Genomic DNA, 20848 nt, shown 5'->3' with positions numbered 1-20848 from the left:
CAAGGTACCCAGATAATCAAACTTGACTAGATTTGAGTTCACATTCTTAATCACCTGTGATCAATTGCTTTGCTTCTCTGCGACTAAAGTGAGCCAGGGATGAGACATAATTATAGGAGACTGGGTGGAAGGAAATGAGTCTTTACATTTAGATGAAGACACAAGTCTGTTGTAGGCAAAAACTGATAACAAAATCATGTTGATCTTTTCCCTGCCTGGTCCCACAACCTTCTATTCTGCGGCCACAGTTAGCTTTCTCTGCTAATTTCGTGATGCTCGTCTCTACCTTCCACCCTGCTACGGTTCCCTGGCCTAGTCATCAGGGCTATTCACAGATGCCCTACGTTCTCCTCCCCAGCACATGGTAGGACCATATATCTCCACCCAGCAAGTTCGATGTGGCCGTATGCCTGGCGTCAGCTAATGAGGTGTGAGTGAATGTGGCATGTGTCACTCCTCTAAGTGGAGGCTTCAGAGCCAGCCTGTATGGGGCAACCAGCAGCATCTGAAGCAGCAGCTGCTTGGTCAGCCTGAGTCCTGGGTGCCAGTGATGAGCAGAACTTCTACCAGCCAGTGACGGGCACGTGATAGGCCCAAGAAATAAATCCCTGCTGCTTTAAACCACTGAGATATTAGGGTTCTCAGTTAACTCAGCGTTTCTCTATCACTGCACGTATCAAGCTGCACCACGATTGGGTTATTGCCCCAACTAGATACCGAACAACTTAAGGCCAAATTTGTTTCTTCTTCAGTACATGAAGTCTAGTACATACTGTATTTAAAACAACCTGGTAGAAAATGAAATTCTCTTGCTTTTTGGCCTCTGTGATTCTCCATGTTTACATTTTTCTAACACTTGTCCCCCTCTCAGCACCACTGGTTCAAATAAGAAGGTGTCTTTGGTGTTCAGATATATGGGGGATGGTGGAACTATTCTTTTGGACAAGGAGCACAAGTAAAACGAGTAGGCAGAAAAACAGAGGGAGGTAAGTTGAGGCATAATTAGGCTACAGGCATCTCAATACAGCAGGTTCTAAGGGCAGAGAAGATTTTGAAAAAAAGTCTTGGGGCAACCATATGGAAAAACAGTATCCCAAAGTGTTAGGTTTACAAGGGGTCACAGGTTTTATCTGGACTAGACTTCTATATCACCATCATCACTACCATTATCACACCAATATTAACTGATAATCTACTATGTACCAGGCACAACTCCAACTGACTTATAATTGACTCATGGGATCCTCACAACAACCTTAGAAGGTAGCTATTATTTCCATTTTATGAGTGAAGAAACTGAAGGCCAGAGAAGTAAATTCCCTATGACCACACAGCTAGCAAATATTCCTGTGAATTCAGTGTCCACTTGAACACTCTTGAACCTGGGGACTTCACTAACCCCCAATGCATCCCATCTCCCTGAGCCATCTTGCCTCCCCCTCCAAGTGCACTCCCCTAGACGGTCCCTCCTAGACCGACACAAAGCAATTCTAGCCTTCTCTCTCCAAAGGCAGCCCTTCCAATATCTAAAGGCAGCAACTGCATGTCCCTTAAGGCTCCCCTTCTCCAGTATAAACAGCCCTGATTCACTCAACTATTTCCAATGAAACATTTCCAGTGAGCCTGAGGTCCTTCTCCATCCCAGCTCAGTGACTCACATGTGCTAGGGACCAAAAGATGTTGGTTAAATCAGCAGAGTGGAACCGGCAACTATCCCTTATCGTCCTGTGCTGAGCAAATGCTTCCTACAACCCCAGCACCTTCCTTTCACCAAGTAAAGCAGAGTCCGGAGGCAGAAATGGGCCACGATCTGCTATAGGCACAGCTGGCTGGCCCCATGTCCTGCACACATCCCCATGGGGTGCTAAAGAGTCCTCCTGCTCAGAGTCCCTCCCTCTTACTCAGGTTTCAAGTCTGCTTCTACCCCTCCCTCCTCCTTCTACCCCACCCCCGCTCCCCCACGCCCACTGTCCTGCCTCCAGAGGCAGTGCTGAGAACAGGCCCCCACTCACCATGGAGTTCATGGCGAAGTGATTGTGCTGCGTCTGGAGGTCTAGGGCATGCTGGTAGCTCACGCCGATCTCCGTGTGGCTCTGGAGGAATAACTCCTTGTTGTGGCTTATCCAGTCAAACATCTAGAGGGGATGAGAAGGTACACAGTAGTCAGAAGGGCCATGGGTCCAAGAGTACAAAACTTTCAGAGCTACTGGAAGGAAAAAAAGAGTGCTCCTACTGGTGCTCAGTGAGAACCAGTCATCATTCTCAGAGTGGGGGTGGCCCACAGCCTGGTGTCCCAGGAAAGCCCTCACTTTTAGCATAAGGATGTATCATCAGCCTCTGTGTTACCCTATAGAGCCTAAGGGAGAAAGAGAAAATGAGTAAGAGAATCACTGAGATGGCAGAAGCAGCTGTTTGTATTATCCCTATCTACCTCCCCTTTGTAAAAACATTTAGAAAGCCTCAAAAGGGCCCCATGTTTGCTTTAGGGACAAGTGCTGAGGACACAACCTGGAGGCTGAATCCATTCCCTACTGCACTAGAAGAAGAGAGAAATCCTTGTTGGAAGCAACAGGGCACCCTAACATGCCCTGTCCCATATCACATCGCCCAGCCACACACATTGTTGAATCGACTCTAGAATAAGCCACCTTTTCTTATAACTCTGTAGTCTCCCAATTCCAGGGTCTCTGCTATAATCTGTCAGGAACCAGAAGAGGAGGATTTTAAGGTTAGGCTGAGTTCTGACTGGCACAGTGGGCACTGAGCTATTTTCCTCCCCTTAGCTCTGTACCTTGTTTTTTTGTTTTTGTTTGTTTGTTTAGGCTTCTACCTCTCTCCCAGGCAGCCCACACACGTTAAGGGGAGCTCACCAGAACCCCAATTCCAAGGGAGGGGTCACTCTAAGGGTTATCCATCCTCAGGACACCAGATCTAAGCTAATCAGTGTAGGACATTTCCCAGCCAATGGAATTGTCTCAGAAATAGGAATGCTATCTGATTCAGTACAATAAAACATGGGAGGATGCCTGCCTGGAAGCTTCTGGGAAAACAGAACCCTACTTCTTTAGATATAATTTCTCTCCCTCTGATACTCTCATTGTGACCCTGAGCCTCAAATTGTTGCAGCCATTCTGCTGGCAGCTTAAGGGTGAAGCCATGAGCAGAGAAAGGGTGTAGCCAAAAGAATGGCAGGAAACAGGCAGATCCCTGATTGAGTTTTGCCTGATCTCTGCCTTGTCTCTGGACTTCCTTAGTATCTGAGCCAAGAAATCCTCTTTATCATTCAAGTGCAGTTAAGTGATATAGCCAGGAAAGGTGTGAAGCCTTTGGAAAAGAGGACTGCTCTACTTGCACTGGGGACGGGCTCAGCTGCAGAGTAGAGCATGGAGGAGCGAAGCACAGGTGCAGGCTGAGAAGCTCCAGCCTTCCTGGAGGCAGAACCCCAGACTCATTTATTATTTCCCTTCAAACAGCAAAGTGACTTTACTTTTTCAGTTATGGTCAACCAACACTTGCAGGACACTTGCTGTGTGTCAGGCACTGTCCAAGGCGGGAAAAGCAAAAGTGACTAAATGGTTCTTGAGCTTAAGTGGTTTAAAGACCAATGTGGAAAGCAGACAAGGGTTCAGATATAATGTTAGTACAATATGGCATAGGACTTGAAAAAAATCACGGCTTGAAAAAAAAAATCTATCAAGATAAAGTCCCATATGTTCTACCAAGCTAGCACCCACCCTTAATGGAGTGGGGACAAGGAAGAGCAGAGAAGGCTTCCCAGAGGCGGTGTCACCTGAGTTGAGCCCAGCTGAAGTAGTAATTAGCTAGGTAGAGGAAATGAGAGGGATGTGAGCTCCAGGCAATGGGGAGACCAAAGAAGCAGAACGTGGGGCAGCCCAGTGTGTGGAGGGCTCTGAAAGCATCCCAGCTGTGCCTCTGAGGTCTGACGTGAGGAGAAGATAGGGCTGGAGAGGTAGCCGGGACAGCTGACCACGGAGAGCCCTGGAGATAGGCTTTAGGAAACCTGGACCATATTCTGTGGGCAGCAAGCGGCGTGGAAGGTTTTAAGCCAAGCAGTGAAGTGTGATGTGAGCTTTGATCGCAGTGTGGGATGTGGACGGGAGGGGCAGAGAGAAGGGTTAGGAGGCTGTCGCAGTAATCCTGGTGAAGGGTGCGGTGGGAACCTGGAAGCCTGACTTAGAGGCGTGGCAGGGGAGTCTGCAAAGCAGGCAGGCTTGAGAGCTCCTAGGAAAGGGATGAAGACTCACAGTTGTTTGGGGGAGGGAGGGTGAGGAAGAGCTAAGGAACAGCCAAGTGTCTGGCATGGCACCGTGGGTCCTTGTAGGAAAGTTGCCACTGCAGCTGCTACCTAAAGAGGAGGATAAGAAGCTGGGATGGGAGTCGGGAGATAGCGAGTTCTGTTTTAGATGTGCCAAGTTTGAGAGGCTTACAAGAGTTTCAAGCAGAAGTGCGCTGTGGGCAGTGAGACTACGTGCCCGGAGGTCAGGTGAGAGACATCAAGGCTGTGACAACTTAAACGTAAGTATAAACCCATCACTTTCTGAAGGCAAACATGCATGATTTGGAGGTGATTCTCCCTTTTGCATTACCCGCATCACACCCAGCTACCTATCTGGATAATAAAGAAAGGATGAAAGTATCACTTTTCACTTTCGAGTATCCGAGGATGTTTCCGGCTGGGGGCTCCTGTAGAGGCTGGGTCAACATCTGCTGTGTGCACTATCCTGGATCAGCCAGCTGCAGTCAGTCCCATGGGGACTCCCCCCCCCAATTATTATTAAGGACAAAAGAAGTGTAGAGGAGTGTAGAGGAATCTTATTCTGTAATTTTTGATCTTTAAAATTCTGCCTCTCAACCCCATTTTAAAATAATTTCTCATCTCTTTTCTTTATTGACAAAAGAATCAATAAAGTTAATGAAAATCCGAAACGCCTGAAGTCCATGGAACTTGTGATGAAAAGCACTCACTCCATATACTTTCTTGGATATCCCAGTGGCCAAGAAGTGACCTTCCCTGTATTTTCTATTCGATGACTATCTAGATATGCAAATTAGCAGTGGAGTTACGTGCTAGCCCCAGAATGATGAGATTGCCTGGTGCCTGGTCCGGGCTACAGAGCAGGGATTGCTGGACGGGGGCCAGTTAGGGTGGAAAGTGAGAGAAGGGAGCTAAAGGACAGGCAAGAGGAGGGAGCACCGGAGGAACTGTGCACCTTTCTGAATGAGCTTCTCGTGCAACGTCAGCGCCCAGGCCATTCAGCCGGATTCTGCCTCCACCTTGGAGCATCCCAGCAGCTCTCCAGGGGCCGGGGATTCTGGCAAGATCAACTGTGCTGGAGGCAGTGCTCCAAAGAGGTGACACATATCTCAGGAAGAAAGAAAAAGACCTAGTCTGGGGATCAGATGGTCCCATGTGATATCAGAATCTAGAGTCTCTCCAAGGCAGTCTCTCCAAGAGACAGTCTCAAGTCTTCTCTGGGCCTGAGTCTACTGCCTAATGGTATACGACTCGCACCCTTGCGAGCCTGGCCTTCTGCAACAGTCACGGTCATTTCTGTTGCATTCAGTGCCTCTGGCAGTGAAGAGAATGCGTGTGCATATATGCACACGTGCATGTGTGTGTGCACTCAGGGGCATGTGTGCACCGAGCAGGATGAGGTCTAGGCTGGTTCCAGGCTTGGTTCTGTCACTAATTCCCTATGAGACTATGGGCAAGTCTCAGTTCTGGGTTCCTCCTCATTTGCAAGGGATAAGTGGTTCCCAGAAAGGAGGTAAGCTCCTGCTTTAGATTCAAGCACAATTTGGAAACATATGAAATATATATTTTTTTTCATTCAGAATAAATAGTTTTAATGAGTCTCCTGCACCAGAAGGTATGTATATTCATTGCTGCAACTTACATTTCTAACCTTTGAAGAAAAGAATGACAGTGAGAAAACTGGCATTATTTGATAGCCAGAGAGAGGCATTTCTTAGTCTCAGCCCTGACATTTGTCTGGTGTGTTAGAGTTCAAAATGTCTGTCAGTGCAAAAAGCATTGTGTCTCGGCTCTTGGCACTAATGCAATAAAGAATTAGAGATTGGTGCCCAAAGTGAAAGCAGAAAACTGTTTTATTAAAGCAACAGTACACTCTCTAGGGGAGAGCAGGCAAGGTTCTGTGAAGGGGAACTGGCCCCTAGGTTGTGTTGGGATTGGATATTTAGTGGGTCTTTCTGGGCTGGGAGGAGTGGTGATGTACAGTGGGGTGATCTCTAATGGAGGCTATTTCCAATTATTTGGGGGACTTCTCTCACAGGCTGGGGGGTGGAGTTTTTGACCCTGATAAGTTTGGTACCAGAACCTTCATGGCAGCCTTTCTCCATGGGGCGGGGCTGAGGTTACCCTGGGGCAGAGGTGGAAGAGGAGAGCATGTTCTACACTCGGGGCTCTTCATCTGTCAGTCCCAAGGTCTTGGAAGCCACAAGGTCAGGATGTTGTGCCCCCAGGCTTCTAATGTGCAACCTATTTATTATCATTGTCCTTGCCTCCAGCTCAGGTCTAACTAATTATCTACTCTATTACTCCCCCTTAAGGACTCTGAAATCTTTCAGGTCAAGGGATGATGGTTCCTCGGGGCGGTCCTTCCATAGCTCATATGTAGCTTCTACCTAATATGTCCATTCAAACACTTCATTGCATCCATCAGGACTATTTTATAGATGGGAAACAGGCTCAAAGAAGTGAAGCCCAGAGTCTAGAATTCATTCACTCCACCCAATGCACATTCACTGAGTGCCCGTTGAGCCAGGCTCTTGGGACACTGCTCTGCTTCCTGCACACAGCTATAGGACCTCTTGCGCCTGGGCTCCCCAGGGCAGTTACCCCCTAAAAGGCAGCCATCAGGGCCTATGAGGCTCCAGATGAGGTAATGTGCTATCCTTCACATAGGGCCATTCATTCTCCAATACCCAGCCTGCTCCTCTCCCCTCACCCCTGCCCACCAGGGCCTGGGGACACCTGATTCAAACAGTTGCACTACTCTCGATAAATACTTCTCAGTGAAATGAATGCATGAGTGAGTTGGCCACAGGCTCTGGGGTTGCTAATCCCTAGACCAGCTGGTCCTTTCTAAGCTCCCTTCCAGCCAGGTCATTTTATGATTTGATCTATTTGAATTGGGCTCTCTGGAAGACACTTGAACTAGACTGACCCAAAGATCTAAAGAAAAACACAATAAAACTAAAGAAAATATCTCCACAGTAGTTTCAAACATTTTCATCCATCTTTTTTTTTTTTTTCTTTTTTGAGAGGCTACAAATGGTAGGTTCAACAAAATGTAATAGAACAACAAAATTCCTCCAAGAGGAAAGTTCATGTCTAAATAATGAAATTTTATCTCTTTGTTCAGAAACTAACATAGTTTTGTCTCATTAAGAAGATAGATATTACATGTAAGCTACTTGGGTTTTTATTTTTTTTTCTTTTTCATGTTTTGCTTTTAACTAAACTAAGTAATTTTTTTTAATGCTGGCTAAAACTCAGTGAAAATATAAAGATCTGGTTCTTAATATATAATAAATGATAAAAAGAATCTATTTAAATGCAAATTAGGAAAATAAACAGAAACCTTTTTCCCCTTTTCTTACAAAGATAGGGATGGCTAAAAGGTTATTATTGTTCTATTCTGTTTTTAATGAAGCATAAACTATTTCATAGAGCAAAGAAATTAAATAAGGATCTTGGGCTTATTTTCCTTCATTTGCCAAATTTAGCAATGGTATCTGACTTAGAGTTTAACTTTCAAACCACCTTACCACCTACTGTTAGTATTTTACACTGTCTGCAATGATAGATTATATTGGTTTTAAAGTTGCTCATACTCAGCTCTGATAGGTTGATTAAGAGGATAGAAGGCAACCAATGGATTTTCTTTGCCTAAATATGCACATTCCAATGTCACCTGTGTCTCCTTGACCCTGCTTGTACACAGGAGTGACCCAGCCATAAAAGCTTATGCTGTAAACAGTGCTAACAACGCCTTGCTGGTGAACCTTGCTACCTCTGGGACATGTGGTATGTGGTCAATTCAACAACAAGCTTTTATGTGTGTTCGAGTACAAAGAACAGAGCCTCCAAATCTTGGGTTCTAGTACAGACTCAGCTGTATAAATTTTGACAAGGTAGGTGACTGGGTTGAGCTTCCATTTCCTTATCTGCAAAATAGGATAACAATTTACACTATTTGGACCATAGGGTAATAGTGCTATTCAAATAAAATAACGGTTTTATGCTTTGTTACTCACCTGATAGATTTCAAAATCCATATAGTGAACATATTCTAATATATATATTTCCCTAATGTTTTCATTTAGTGGATTTAAAATTGCAGTAAGTTCACCTTACTGCAAAATCACTGCGGGCTAATAGGAATCACACCTGCACCTCAAATACAAACACATCCTCAGTACCCCCTCCCCAAGATGCATCCCCACAGCGACCACAAGGCGCTGCACAGACATGACCCAGACACCTGTGCATCCTCCCACCTCCTCCACCTTCACATACACAGATGGGCGCTGGGGGTGCCCTTGCCCACACAGGACGCCCTTTCAGAGTTATGCTTGAGGGCACCAGTGCCCTCCTGACCTACCAGTGTGGCCCGACCAGGAACTCACTCTCTCCTGCCTTGCTTCCAGACCCTCCCTTCCCCATCCTCTCTCCCTTCCCCAACTCTTTCACTATTAGACTCAGTCTCTTTGGCTCTTCAAGGTTTTTCACTCAGGAGAGACTCCTATTAAAATGCATTATTCCTGCAGCACCCCCTGGAATTAGTTTATTGTGGATACAGAAACAGCTCAGTGAGAAAGCAAGGCCCTTTGTGAGCATGACCCAGGGGTGAGATCCAAACTGAGGTGGCAGAGGAGTCCAGGTCAGGAGAGGTACAAAGGGAGAGGGAATGAGAAGTGCGAGGGAACCGAAGACTAATTTCTTCACCTTACGGTTCTGCAATCACATGAACTCTAACTGATGCTGGGGCATAAATTCTCATGAGAACAGGGCAACATACAGACCCCAGGACCCATAAGACCGTTCAACCCTGGTTTGCAATGATCTGCTCTCCTAGGATTGCAAGCTCTCCTGCTAAAGGAAAAAAGGAGAAAAAGGAGAAAAAATAAAGGACTCCAAGTGTGGACCTAGTTTCTAGGTTCCTAGAATTCCTCCCTGGAGAGAGTTTGACACCTTGCCTCATCTGTATCTGCAAGGCTTGCAGGTCATGGGCATTCTGGGTTCTGAGAAACCACCTTTATGCCGGTAAAGGGCAGGCAGTTAGGACTTGTGCCCAATAGACTGTAGGTGTCAATAAATACCTACTAAGGGAGAGGAGGTGCTCTGGGCTCTGCTGTTTTCCTGTAGGTTTCCAGCATGTGGACTGGTATACTTTTATATGTTGTATAGAAGGCAAGCAATTTTTATCTTTCACCATAAATCTAGCTGCTCTAGGGAAGTTGGCTCAGCCTGGGTACCTGGGAGACCTTATCACTGAATCAGCCAGGATGCCAAACGATTTCACTGACCAGGCTCCGTCTCTAACCTGTAGACATGCTATCAGTCCCCTAGCACATTGCTTAAACTTTTCATACCCTAAATTCCCTAATTCCCAAATTTCAGATCTAGCATTCTAACATGTTGCTCACATCTAGAAGAGTCCCAGTTTCTCTATAAAACAGACACATATCCCACTGTGAGCAAGGAGTGAACAAAAACTCCTTCCCCTTCTGCATGATAATCTGACCTTCATTTAATATCTCCATTCTGTTTCCCTGGAAACAGGGAAAGACTGTGTATGACAACATGTTACTAAATCATGTTGCCTATGGTAAGAACACCCACCGTGACTGGTAAACTATCTGGCCTAGAAGGAGGATGGATGAACTATGAATGCCTGATGGGGACCCCATCCCTTGGGCTTCCCTGAGTTTGATGACTCCTGTAACTGGCACGTCCATTGCAGGGGCCCTGGAAACTGTGCCAATGAAGTTGTTACAAGAGATATTGGCTCCCGTGGGGCATGGAGTTTATAAGGCAGATCAGCTTCTGCAGCTGCCCACTGCGGCTCTTGTCTCCTGACACCTGAGCCCAACTACTGCCAAGACAGTCCTGTTGGTAAGCCATGGCTCCCATATGGTATCGTCCTGAGTAGATGAGTGCGAAATGTTGCCCACAGCGGTGGTCCTGCAGTCAGAGTGTGTGGTCGAGTCTAAGGAGACTTCCTCTAGGTGTTGCCTCTGTATTTCAGAGCCAGACTATATGAACAACAGTATTGCACCTCTTCTTGTCTTGCCTTTCTCCATCTTCTGCTCTCGTTCTCAACTTCTCTCAATGACAGAGCAATGACAGTGGTAACAACAGTAATAGCCACTAACATTTGCTGAATGCTCACTATGTGTGAAGCACTATGCTAACACATTCAATCCTCTTAAAATCATAATTATCTCCCAGATATTAACCCCCAATATTATCATTTCCATTTTACAGGCTGGGCACAGAGAGGTTAATTAGTTTTGCCAAAGCCACACAGTTAATGAGTGACAGAGCTGCGATTCAAACCCAGGAGGCTGAGTTCCAGTGCTGAAGCTCTTAACCCTGTTGCTCCACCTTCCAGTGTGCTCAGAGCTTCACTCCAGCTATCTTTCCTGTCACCATTAGATTTCTAGAAGTATGTTCTGCTCCTGCTGCCTTTGTTTTCCCTCCACCCACTTCCTCCCTAACTCCTTGTAATAGGCACTACCTTTACTACTTCCTTAAGTCTGCACCCACAGGGAAAACCAACCATCTCTGCCTTTCTGAGTTCTTCATTCTGCCACGCCTTCCCTTTGGTCTCTCATCACAATCTGACGTGAACCTTTCTGAAACTCCCTTCCTCTGGCCCCTGCACCAGGTCATTTTCAGGGGCAGGCCACGGGGCTGCAGACACACCACAAAGCTTCCCCTTCCTGCTTTCACAGACCTCCACCCCCCACAGAATTCTCCCTAGAGTGCCAGCATGTCCACACTTGCACTCTTCCCCGACACCTCATCTCCGCACAACAAAAGCAATAGAAACACTCTTGCTTTGAAAGTTGACCAGTTGTCCAATCCTATGCTGATCTATCCAAACTTACCTCCCACTCTTCTCGCTACCCCTTCAAGACCTCCTTTCATGTGCCTCACACCCTTACTGCGACAGTCTCACAACGTGACCCTCAGCCCTCGGCCTTTTATTCAACAGGCTCTGCCTACCTGAAAATCCATCCACGCTCACAACTTCAATAACACGGGTAGTGTTCCCCATTTCACATGCCAAGCCGTACTGCAGGTACTGCACCAAGTCCTTGAGTGGGTGACCTCATGTAGTCCTTATAATAACGCTACAAAGAAAGTATTGTTCCATCCACCTTAAACATGCTGAAAAGTCAGTATGAAGAGTTGAAGCAAATTGCCAAAGATCCCACAGCTTATAAGTGGTGGGGATGAATTTAGAATCCAGTGTCCATGTGAACCTAATTCCCATACAATTTGGGCCTCTGCTCCAGCGTTCCCTGTAAGCATGACTTCCCAGATAACTGACAATACTAAGTGTGTGTGGTGCTCTGCACAATGAGCTTGATAGCATCGTCTCAGTCCTCAGCCCTGGGGGTTAGTGGATGCCATCATCACCACCTTTTTGTAGTTATGGAAACAGATAAACGACTTTCATTATGTGATGCTTGGCCAGCATCACATAATGAAAACTCAAATGGCATACTGAAGACTCAAATCTAGGTCTGCATGACTCCACAGTGCATGCTTTTAAACCACTATCAAATCATCTCCCAAATACACACTTAAATTTTGGACTATTCCTAGTGACTCAACTCAATCTGAATATCCCCTTGATGTTCTTTCTACAGCATCTCCCACTACTGTGCTTTTTCTTTGGAAACTTTTACTTTCTTCTGACTTCCCACATCTTTACCCCATTCCCCAGATCCCATTCATTCTTTCTTCCCTCAAATAACTCTGAAATATGCCTTTATTTTCCATTCCTGCTGCTACGCACCCCCCAGCCCCTCCTGTCTATATTACTGCAATCACTTCCATACTGGTCTCCCCGGACTCCAGTTTCTCCCTCATACCAAGCTATCTGCCCTCACTGGGTTCACTGCTTTAATTAATATACTGCTTTCACCATGTCATTCCCCCAGTCAAAACACGCATGCGCATGCACACACACACACTTTTTGCTGCTGTCATCTACAATGCAAACAAAATCCAGTCTTCTTGTTCTGGCATTCAAGGCACTCCCTCCTTCCTCGACTGGTCCAAATCTGCCTTTCCCTATTATTTCATACCACAGTCCTACACCAAGCATGCTTTCCAGCCATATGCTATTCACTGCCATGCAAATACATCATCCTGTGCTCATTGCCACCCCCATATTTGTGCTCACATCTTTCCCCCTATGATATGCTCCACACCCAAATATGCAAATTATTCCCACCTTTTGAAATGCAATTAAAGTGTCATCTCCTCACAATGCCTTCTTGGACCAACTGAGCCCATACTGATTTCTTTTTTCTCCAAACTCACTGCTCCAGTGCCTACCACGGGAGTTCACAAACCTAGCCTTATTTCAGAACTATCGGAAATGTTTTTGTAAAAAATATAGCTTCACACACTTTACTCTTAAGATTCTGATTTAGTGGGAGCTCTCTAGGTGATTCTGATGCACCTGCATTTTTATTTAAATGGTTCATGTGAAGACCTATGGCCTATCCATAGTAGGATAGCTGGTATCAGACTTAACCCTACCATCTATAAACTATTTGAAAGCACAGGTCAATAACCAACATAGACCAATCATCCGTGAAGGAAGAGAAGCACACAATGTAAGCCCCCTGTGGAGCAGAGGAATTGGAGCTGAGCAGGGAGCAGCAGTCTTGATGGGTATAAAAAAAAAACAACAACAGAGTTTAGAGTTCAGGGCTGGGAAGGTGGTTGGAATTTCAGTGATAGGAAATTAGGGAAGAGGGAGCTAAGAGAAGGAGCCCTAAAATTCTTCATTAAAATTTCCTTCAGGTCTTTGGCAAAATCCTAAGCTGTGCACATGCAAGGCAAGACTGCAGAAAGTCTAGCAGAGAATGGTTATGGAAAGCAGAGGATACTGAGAGCTGAACAGAAATTTTAGGTTACACAGTGCTGGGGAAATGTTGGGAGCTCTAATACAAACAGTTCAAAGAGACTTTGGTGAACACTCTGGGCACTGAGTTGGGTCCCCAGAAAGACCAGGATATAGGAGTAAGAACCACATCCTAAGAGTAAGGGCTATATCCTAGGATTAATTAAAAGATGGAAGTAGATCTGTCATAGCAAAACCTAAATCAGGGCTCAATAGGATCAAGATCTGCTAGTAATTTAACTGCATTCCAGAACAAAACTCAAAGTTTAGAAGAAGGTAACCTAATCTGGAGTCTCTACAATGCATCATCTGCAATTTCCAGTATACAAATTACCAGCCATATAAAGATGCAGAGAAAAGTGATTGGTAACCAAAAATTAAAGTCAATATAAACAGACCCACAGCTGACCAGGCTATGAATTAGCAGGTATCACTTTCTAGATAATCATGATTAACATCTTAAATCTTTTTTTTTTTTTTTAAGATTTTATTTATTTATTTGAGAGAGAGAGAGAATGAGAGACAGAGAGCATGAGAGGGAGGAGGGTCAGAGGGAGAAGCAGACTCCCTGCCAAGCAGGGAGCCTGATGTGGGACTCGATCCCGGGACTCCAGGATCATGACCTGAGCCGAAGGCAGTCGCTTAACCGACTGAGCCACCCAGGTGCCCATGATTAACATCTTAAAGAGAATAGGAGGGAAAGGGACAAAATGAATTAAAAGATGGAACACTGAAACAGAGTCCAGTTTTCTGTTTCTTGTAGCCATCAGGATATAGTCATATGCTCATGATGCTTAGTACAATATTTTATTCACTTGGTGAGTACCCACTGTATTCCAGACATTGGATGAGAGACTAATGATAAAAGATCAAGTCAGAGTCTAGTGAGGAAGACAAATGTAATCAATGTTCTGTCAATTTTAAGTGTGAAAAGCACTATGAAAAGTGTCTACCGTGGGCTGACCACAGAGGAGCACTTGATCCCACTTGGCAGAGGTAGAGGTAGGAAAAGCATGAATGGCTTCCAGAAGGTGGCAACAGCTGAACGACACTTGAAAGACAATAGGATTTGGTCAGGTGAAGATGTAGATGGGAAGAGCATCTTAATGAGAGGACATAACTTGAGCAAAGGCCTGGAGTCTTCAAACATGGATTAGAGAGGAGGTACAGCAAGCTCTAGGGCAGGAAGTGAGAAGTGAGAGGTACTGAGAAAGGACGATAAAGGAGAAGGGAGGGGCCCGGTCACAAAGGGACAACGGTTGAAAGGCAGAGGAACTGCTCTTTGTTTAGTTTGCAGTGGAGAACCACTAAAGGGCAGTAATAAGGTCAGATTTGTTTTTAGCCCTGACTAGGTGTCTACACTGAGGTCCCCAGATAGACAGTGATTTACCTCATTGCAAAGAGGACTCTGAGCCAGCCCTGATCTCACAGAACAAAATCAACTAGCACATTACAGATTTCTCACCAACTGTGGGTTCTCTGTGCCCACCCCCTCCTTCTTTCCCCCCTACACTCCTTGTTCTTATAAACCCTTCAATGTCTGGGTCAAAGAAGATAAATATGAAGGAGGAAATAAAGAACATATGAAAAGTGCCCAGCACAGTGCAAACACATAATAGATGCTGAATGCATGCTAATCCCTTTCTACTTCCCCTGGGTTTAGACAGGATAAGCTGGCAGTCACAAAAAGTAGTGGCTTTCTGATTAGAGAAACCCAGGCTGCAAAACTTCATGCTCAAATCACACACTGCCCTTGAGAATGAGCCATAGCTCAGCTCTGCCTGGAGAATCAGACTCCTGTTAGGCTTTAAAAGGCCACTGTCCTCACGCTTGCCTTCCTCATGCTAAGTGAGGGAATGAAAAGTCTCACCAAGTCCACTATTAACATAAATGTTTTCAGACTTTAAATAAGAGGTTTTCTGTATGTTTCATTTCTAGTCTGTTTGCCTGGATGAACCAAATTCCCTGCAGCACTGGCAATGTGCATAGTACCCTCCCTGTGGGGAAGAAACGGTTATCCAGGAGCCAGCAAGTCAAGCAGATGAGAAACAGAACCAACCAAGCCAGGAGTCAGCCCAGGCAGCCCTGGGATATTGACTCCGAGTGGCCAAATTCCTTCCATCTGAACCACAGATGCTGATAAAATATTCTCAGCAATGGAGTGAGAAAATGTGCTTCACTCTCTTCCCAAAATGTAGAATTGAAGAGGTCAAACTCTACTTAATCCAAGCTGAGAAAATAGTGCCCAACTTTATCCCAAAGCTAAATTTAGGCATAAACTGAGATGTGGCCCTTGGCAAGTTAATTTAGATGAGCTAATGCTTGTTCCTGGCATACAGGATGCACTCAGTAAATGGTAACTATTATTGTTACTGCAAAAATGGAGCGTCTGCTGGATGTTCTCATCCAGTCCTCCCACGCATCCTAAAATCGGCTGTGCCAATCACTTGCACATCTGGGGAAAAAATTCCACACGGGCTAAGGAGGAGGTAGCCCTCCCTTCAGGGGTCCCTATCTGGCAGAAGGGGGCGGCTGCCATGCTGAAGCCATGTGTGCTAGGTGGGCTTGAGCTCCAGCTGAGGAAGAAAGCTGGCACACACCCCCCCTTTTCCCTTCCACCCTCTTCCAGCAGCTTCAGCAGTGGGGCCCGGGGAAGGCGAGGGGTGGCACAGGAGCCAGGCTCAGGCACATCCAGGAAGAGAGGCTTGGTCACGCTTCCTGCTCCCAGACCCCACCTGGCAGAGCACACCCTGCAGGTGCTCAGGAAGAACTCAGAGAATGAAGAGCCCAGTCACTCCTCAAAACCCTCTATTTCTTTAACAATCTCATTCAGAGGACTGTGGAGAATTCCAGTGTTCAGATAGTGCCAGTTGTCCCTACGAGCAGGGCAGAAATGCAATAGAGACCACTCATCGTCTAATGCTTTTAGTAGCCTTGATCACCACTCCTCTCACGCTCCTGTGCCTTCAAAGAAATTTACACTTACATTTAATTTAGTCACCCATCCTTCTCCCAAAATGTTTTTGGGATTTCTTTCCACCCTCCCCCAATCCTACTGTCTTGATGTGAAGGCCTCGTGGTTCCCTTAGCTCCCTTTCCTCTCCAACATCTAATCGGGCACCTGGTCCCACTTTCTCCAGAGTTTGCCTTTTTCCTTTCCACTCCACTGCCACCTCATCTGCTCATACTTGGATTCGTCTAAAAGGACCAGAACTGGGGGCCCTGCTTCCCAATCTCTTTGCGCATTGCTAGATGAAAGTTGCTAAAACCCCAGTTTTTAAGGGAGAGCCCTGGAGTGGTGTCCCTTGAAGCCACTCAGCAGTAGGTGGTGCTCTTGTGTCAGCTCAGAGCACTCAGGGTTCTGCTCCATCAGGCAGCCTAGTGAGTACGGACTGTTGCACAGTCCACTTCTTATTTGGCACTGACTGTGTGCCTCTGGGGAACACTAAGGTATCTAAGACACCGGGCCTGACCTCCAGGAATTTGCAATACATTTGGGGAAAGAGACCTCTGAGTGTAAATCTACAATACAAGATGAGTTGGAATAGTCCAGTTTGAGGGGGGATAGATAAGGGCTATAGGAAGATGCCCAGAGGAGAGAAAGACCACTTCCAAGAGGGAAGAGTGAGTGAAGTAGTATTTGAGTAGACCTTCTGCTTAGGTAAGGTTTCAGTCGGCAGAGTGGGAGGGAGGTTGATATAAACAAAGGCGTGAGAAGGTGGGACTGTGCAAAGCATAGAGGAGGATGTCCTGAAGATGGGGCCTGAATGCCCAAGTCCATTCTCACTCCCCGTTCCAGGCCCTTCTAGTTTGCACCTCTTCCTGACACCTCATGACAAGGGTGAGCTCCCTGGGGAAACCTCCCTAAGGCAAGACAAGTACCACTCTAAGGTGGGACCAGTCAGTCTGCTGAATCTGCATGGACGAAACCAAACATTCCTTTTTTTCTCGGTACCAAGAAAGGGCATATCTTCTCTCACCACATCAGTAACCATCCCCATAGCAGGGCCTTTCTTGTCCTGAAAAGGCTCTCTGAGAAAGGCTGGAGGTGAGCTGAAGAGTAAGAGAGTGGGGTTTCTTAGTGAACATGGACTGGGGAACATGGGTGGGGAAGAGCCTTTCTGGGATTCCAATAAAGACAGGTTTCCTCCAAGGGAATTAATGTTCCTTTGCATGAGTTTTCTGACTCTCTAAGATAAAACCACAAAGCTTTGGCTCTGCTTGGGAATGATCTCAGGGAAAGCCATGGGACACAGGGATGGGGCTTTGCCCATGAATATCCCTGACCTGGGCACACAAAACTCTGGATACCAGAAACCTGTCAACTCAGCACTTCCATACTAGAAAAGTCTCTCTATGCATACGTGTGAAAAGACATCCTCTTCTAATCACATATGAGACAGAGCCTTACTCCATTTGAATAAGAGAACATAATTCTCTGGATGGGCAAATCCCTTGGAGTTTCAGACTGGCTAACTTGAACTACAAGAAGCAAGTCCACCTACACACACGAAATCTTTTTCTCACTTGTGCCAAGTGGGATCAAGAGGGATCAAGTGGGATCAAGGGATCAAGCTGCAGACCCCTCCCTATCCCTTTTCATATTTGAAAAACTGGTCCCAGGAATGCCAGGTTGAAGAGTTTAGAGCCCACATCAAGTAAAAATAGGCCAGGAGTAGTGATGGAAGTTCATCTGAAGCAGAAAAGACTGGGAAGGTCCATGAGGACTGTCTCCAAGTCATGAGAGGGCTGCCCTCCAGGAGAAGGAAGAAACTAGTTCTGGGGGACCCTCGGGCAGACCTGGGACCACATGGTAGAAGCTCCAGGAAGACAGATTCTGCCTGGTGGCAGGAGGCCTTTCTAACAAATGGTGCTGTGTAATGGTGAAATAGGCTGCTTCCCAGAGCTGTGGCTTCCTTGTCAGCTAGGGAAGCTCTGAGGAAGGGATTGGACCCTCTGACTCAAAGATTCTAGCACTTTAAGATGCTCCTGGCAGGGCCTGAACTGTTCACCAGATTCCAGCTTTCCTCGTGTCCCCTGGTTACTCAAGAAGTGGTGTGACTAGATTTCCAACCCCCTGTTGTAACTCCTGGTAATGCACATGGCATGGACATCACCCTCCTGCACTCTTCCCCAGGGAACCTGAGCTCCAGCCTCTGTGGAAAGTGGCTGTTCCCAGAACCCACCCTGTACTTTGAGGCTGCTATGCCTTTGCTCATGCCCTGTCCTCTTCCTGCACCCCAACTTCGGCTGCATATTTCCATCTATGTTGTCTACCTAGCCGTGACAGGTACCTGGATGGACTGGCTCTATGCAGCCAGTGCCCCCTGCTCCAACGTGGTCAGGCCTGACTGGAGCTCATCTGCCAGTTGCCTGCCCCAGCACAATAATTGGCACTTGTTTAATTGGCTTATCTTCAGCAACAGTGTCTAAGATCTTGCCATCTGGGTCACATGCTTCCATCTCCCCTTCCTTCTATTGGCAGTAGATCTGGTATCTACTATTCACTGACTAGTTCCTTCTCAAGACCCCTTCCTGGTTTCTCCAGGCACCAGGTACCTACCTCCCCTACACACTTTGCTGCCGCATGCTGCCCACTGTCTGCTCCAGCACCCTTGCTGTGGATGATGATGTGCTCTCTGCCCTCCCTCCCCCGCCCCAACAGGCCTCCCCATGCCTCTCTTCCACTTCAGATCCCATCTATGTACGTGGCCCACCTTGAGTCTACCTCCACAAACCCACCATCTGTTGGGCACCTACTAGACTCTGGGCATGTTAGATGCTATATACATATTTTCTTTAATCCATACCAATCCTAAGGCATTTATTAAAATCTACATTTTATTGATAAAGAAGCTGCTCACAGAAGGTAAATTGGACACTTAGAGCCATTCAGCTCACCAGGGGCTAGGTGGGGATTCAAATCCTGGTCTCTGATTGCACAGTCAGCGCTTTTTCTAGAAGCAGTTGCTGGGTCTTCTGGCCTTTTCTCTTTCTCCCCTCCCGAGGAGGCCTGAGTCACCTGGAGCCCTCCCTTAGCTCCACCCAAAGAAGGAAGCAGGACCACAAGAGGGAAGAGAAACAACAGGTTCAGAGAGAATGAAGCAAAAAAGAGTGGGGTGAGTGTAGGCTGGAGGGGGTGAAAGCACATGGAGGAGAAAGGTCACAAATGGGAAAGGAAGGAGAGGGGTTCAGGGGAGTAAAATAGAAGATGAAGGAAGGAAAGAAGGTGCATTCTGCAAAGTAAAATGCCTTGATAAAGGTCTCTACTGTAGAGATTCAATTTGTTTTTCCACTTAATAACTTGTACCTGAATGTCTTTTTGTTCTTCAAAAAATGGTACTTAAGACATTCCCTCCACTTCCCCTACTGGGGCAGAGCTGACATGTTACCTTTCTTCTTGGGCCACCCCCACTGTCTCCCCACTACACACTAGCCCCCCGCCCCAAACCCTAACTCCTGCCCAGTAAGCAACAGAGACCTAGATATCTAACCAGGCTCTAACCACTAGAGTGGGCACTATTTCTGTGTCATCCTTTTCTTACAAGGTATCAGGAATCACATCAGTGCTGAGCCTGATTTTCCCTAAGCTTCCCTACATGATTTCTCCTATCCAGGGCTTGGGTGGGAGACAGGGTCCCCAGCACCTAGCAGAGGACCTGGCACGTGGGAGACACTCAATGTCTGCTGACCGATGAGTGAATCAATGATTCTCAGTTATTTCCCTGTACCTCACACAACTTCTGTCTCCGATCAGGACCTTCTCTTTCTAGCTCACCTAAATTGGTACAGACAGAATCAGAGTGACAACCTGGATTCTGGAAACATTGTTAACATAGTGTCCATGTTCTCAGTTCTAAGGGGTCACTATGGGACCCACAGTTCTGTAGGGTCCATTCACAAGTAGAGGCCACATATGTACGCTATTCACATATGGCTGTCTGGTCTCGCCCTTTGCAGCCCACGTGGGAGACCTGGGAGGGATCTAAGTCCCCCACCCCCACCCCCTGCCTAGAGTTCCTCCCAGTCCTGCCTCTGATCTGCTCTCCACACCCACAGGCCTCATGCAGGCCTGTGACCTCCACATACAGTGGGGCTGAAAACGCAGGAGAGGGAGAAAGGATGGGAGGAGGAGAAAAACAGCTTTGGGAGAGAACACTCACACATGCAGCCTGCAGAACACTGTGACTTGGATTATTTTTGGAATCTAATGTTTCTAATGTTCAAGGGGAGGAAATAAGAAAAAGTAAGTAGAGATTCCCAGGACCAGCAGGCTGGAAATAATACAGGACACTGTGTCCTGTGTAGGGGTGGGATGCAGACACACTTCCTCACCCTGAGCCCAGTCAGCGGGGGGTGCAGGGGGCGGTGGTTTAGGCCCCAGGAGGAGGAGGGAGGGCAGGAACAAGAGGGCACCGAAGCCTTTTTCTAAAAAAAGCAGGAAATTACAAACAGCCCAGTAAAGACCTTGCCCTCTGGCTGCCCCAAGGTTGCAGTTCTTTGAAGCCCCCCTCCCAACAAGAAGGGCTCAGGGGACTGAACCACAGACAGAGGGCTCAACCTCCCTACGCTGCCCACCTGAACTCTCTCCCAGGCACACTGCCCAGCCTCACCAAGTCTCAACTCTCCCATCTATGAAATGATGCCCATAT

General features: G+C 46.7%; 1 protein-coding gene across 20 annotated transcripts in view; it reads right to left on the bottom strand.

The window, feature by feature from the left end:
• KALRN (kalirin RhoGEF kinase) overlaps positions 1 to 20848 on the bottom strand; it is a 641436-nt gene that overhangs the window by 392805 nt on the left and 227783 nt on the right. For all 20 annotated transcript variants that reach the window (XM_032406711.1, XM_032406713.1, XM_032406719.1 and 17 more), the window contains exon 6: positions 2013 to 2135. In XM_032406711.1, the coding sequence (XP_032262602.1) occupies positions 2013 to 2135 (123 nt within the window). The remainder of the gene's footprint in view (positions 1 to 2012; positions 2136 to 20848) is intronic.

Source organism: Phoca vitulina, unplaced genomic scaffold (assembly GCF_004348235.1).
Source record: "Phoca vitulina isolate PV1807 unplaced genomic scaffold, GSC_HSeal_1.0 scaffold8, whole genome shotgun sequence".
In the NCBI taxonomy this organism is placed as follows: Eukaryota; Metazoa; Chordata; class Mammalia; order Carnivora; family Phocidae; genus Phoca; species Phoca vitulina.
Note: the sequence above shows the minus strand (reverse complement) of the source record. Positions and strands in the feature narration are given on the sequence as shown.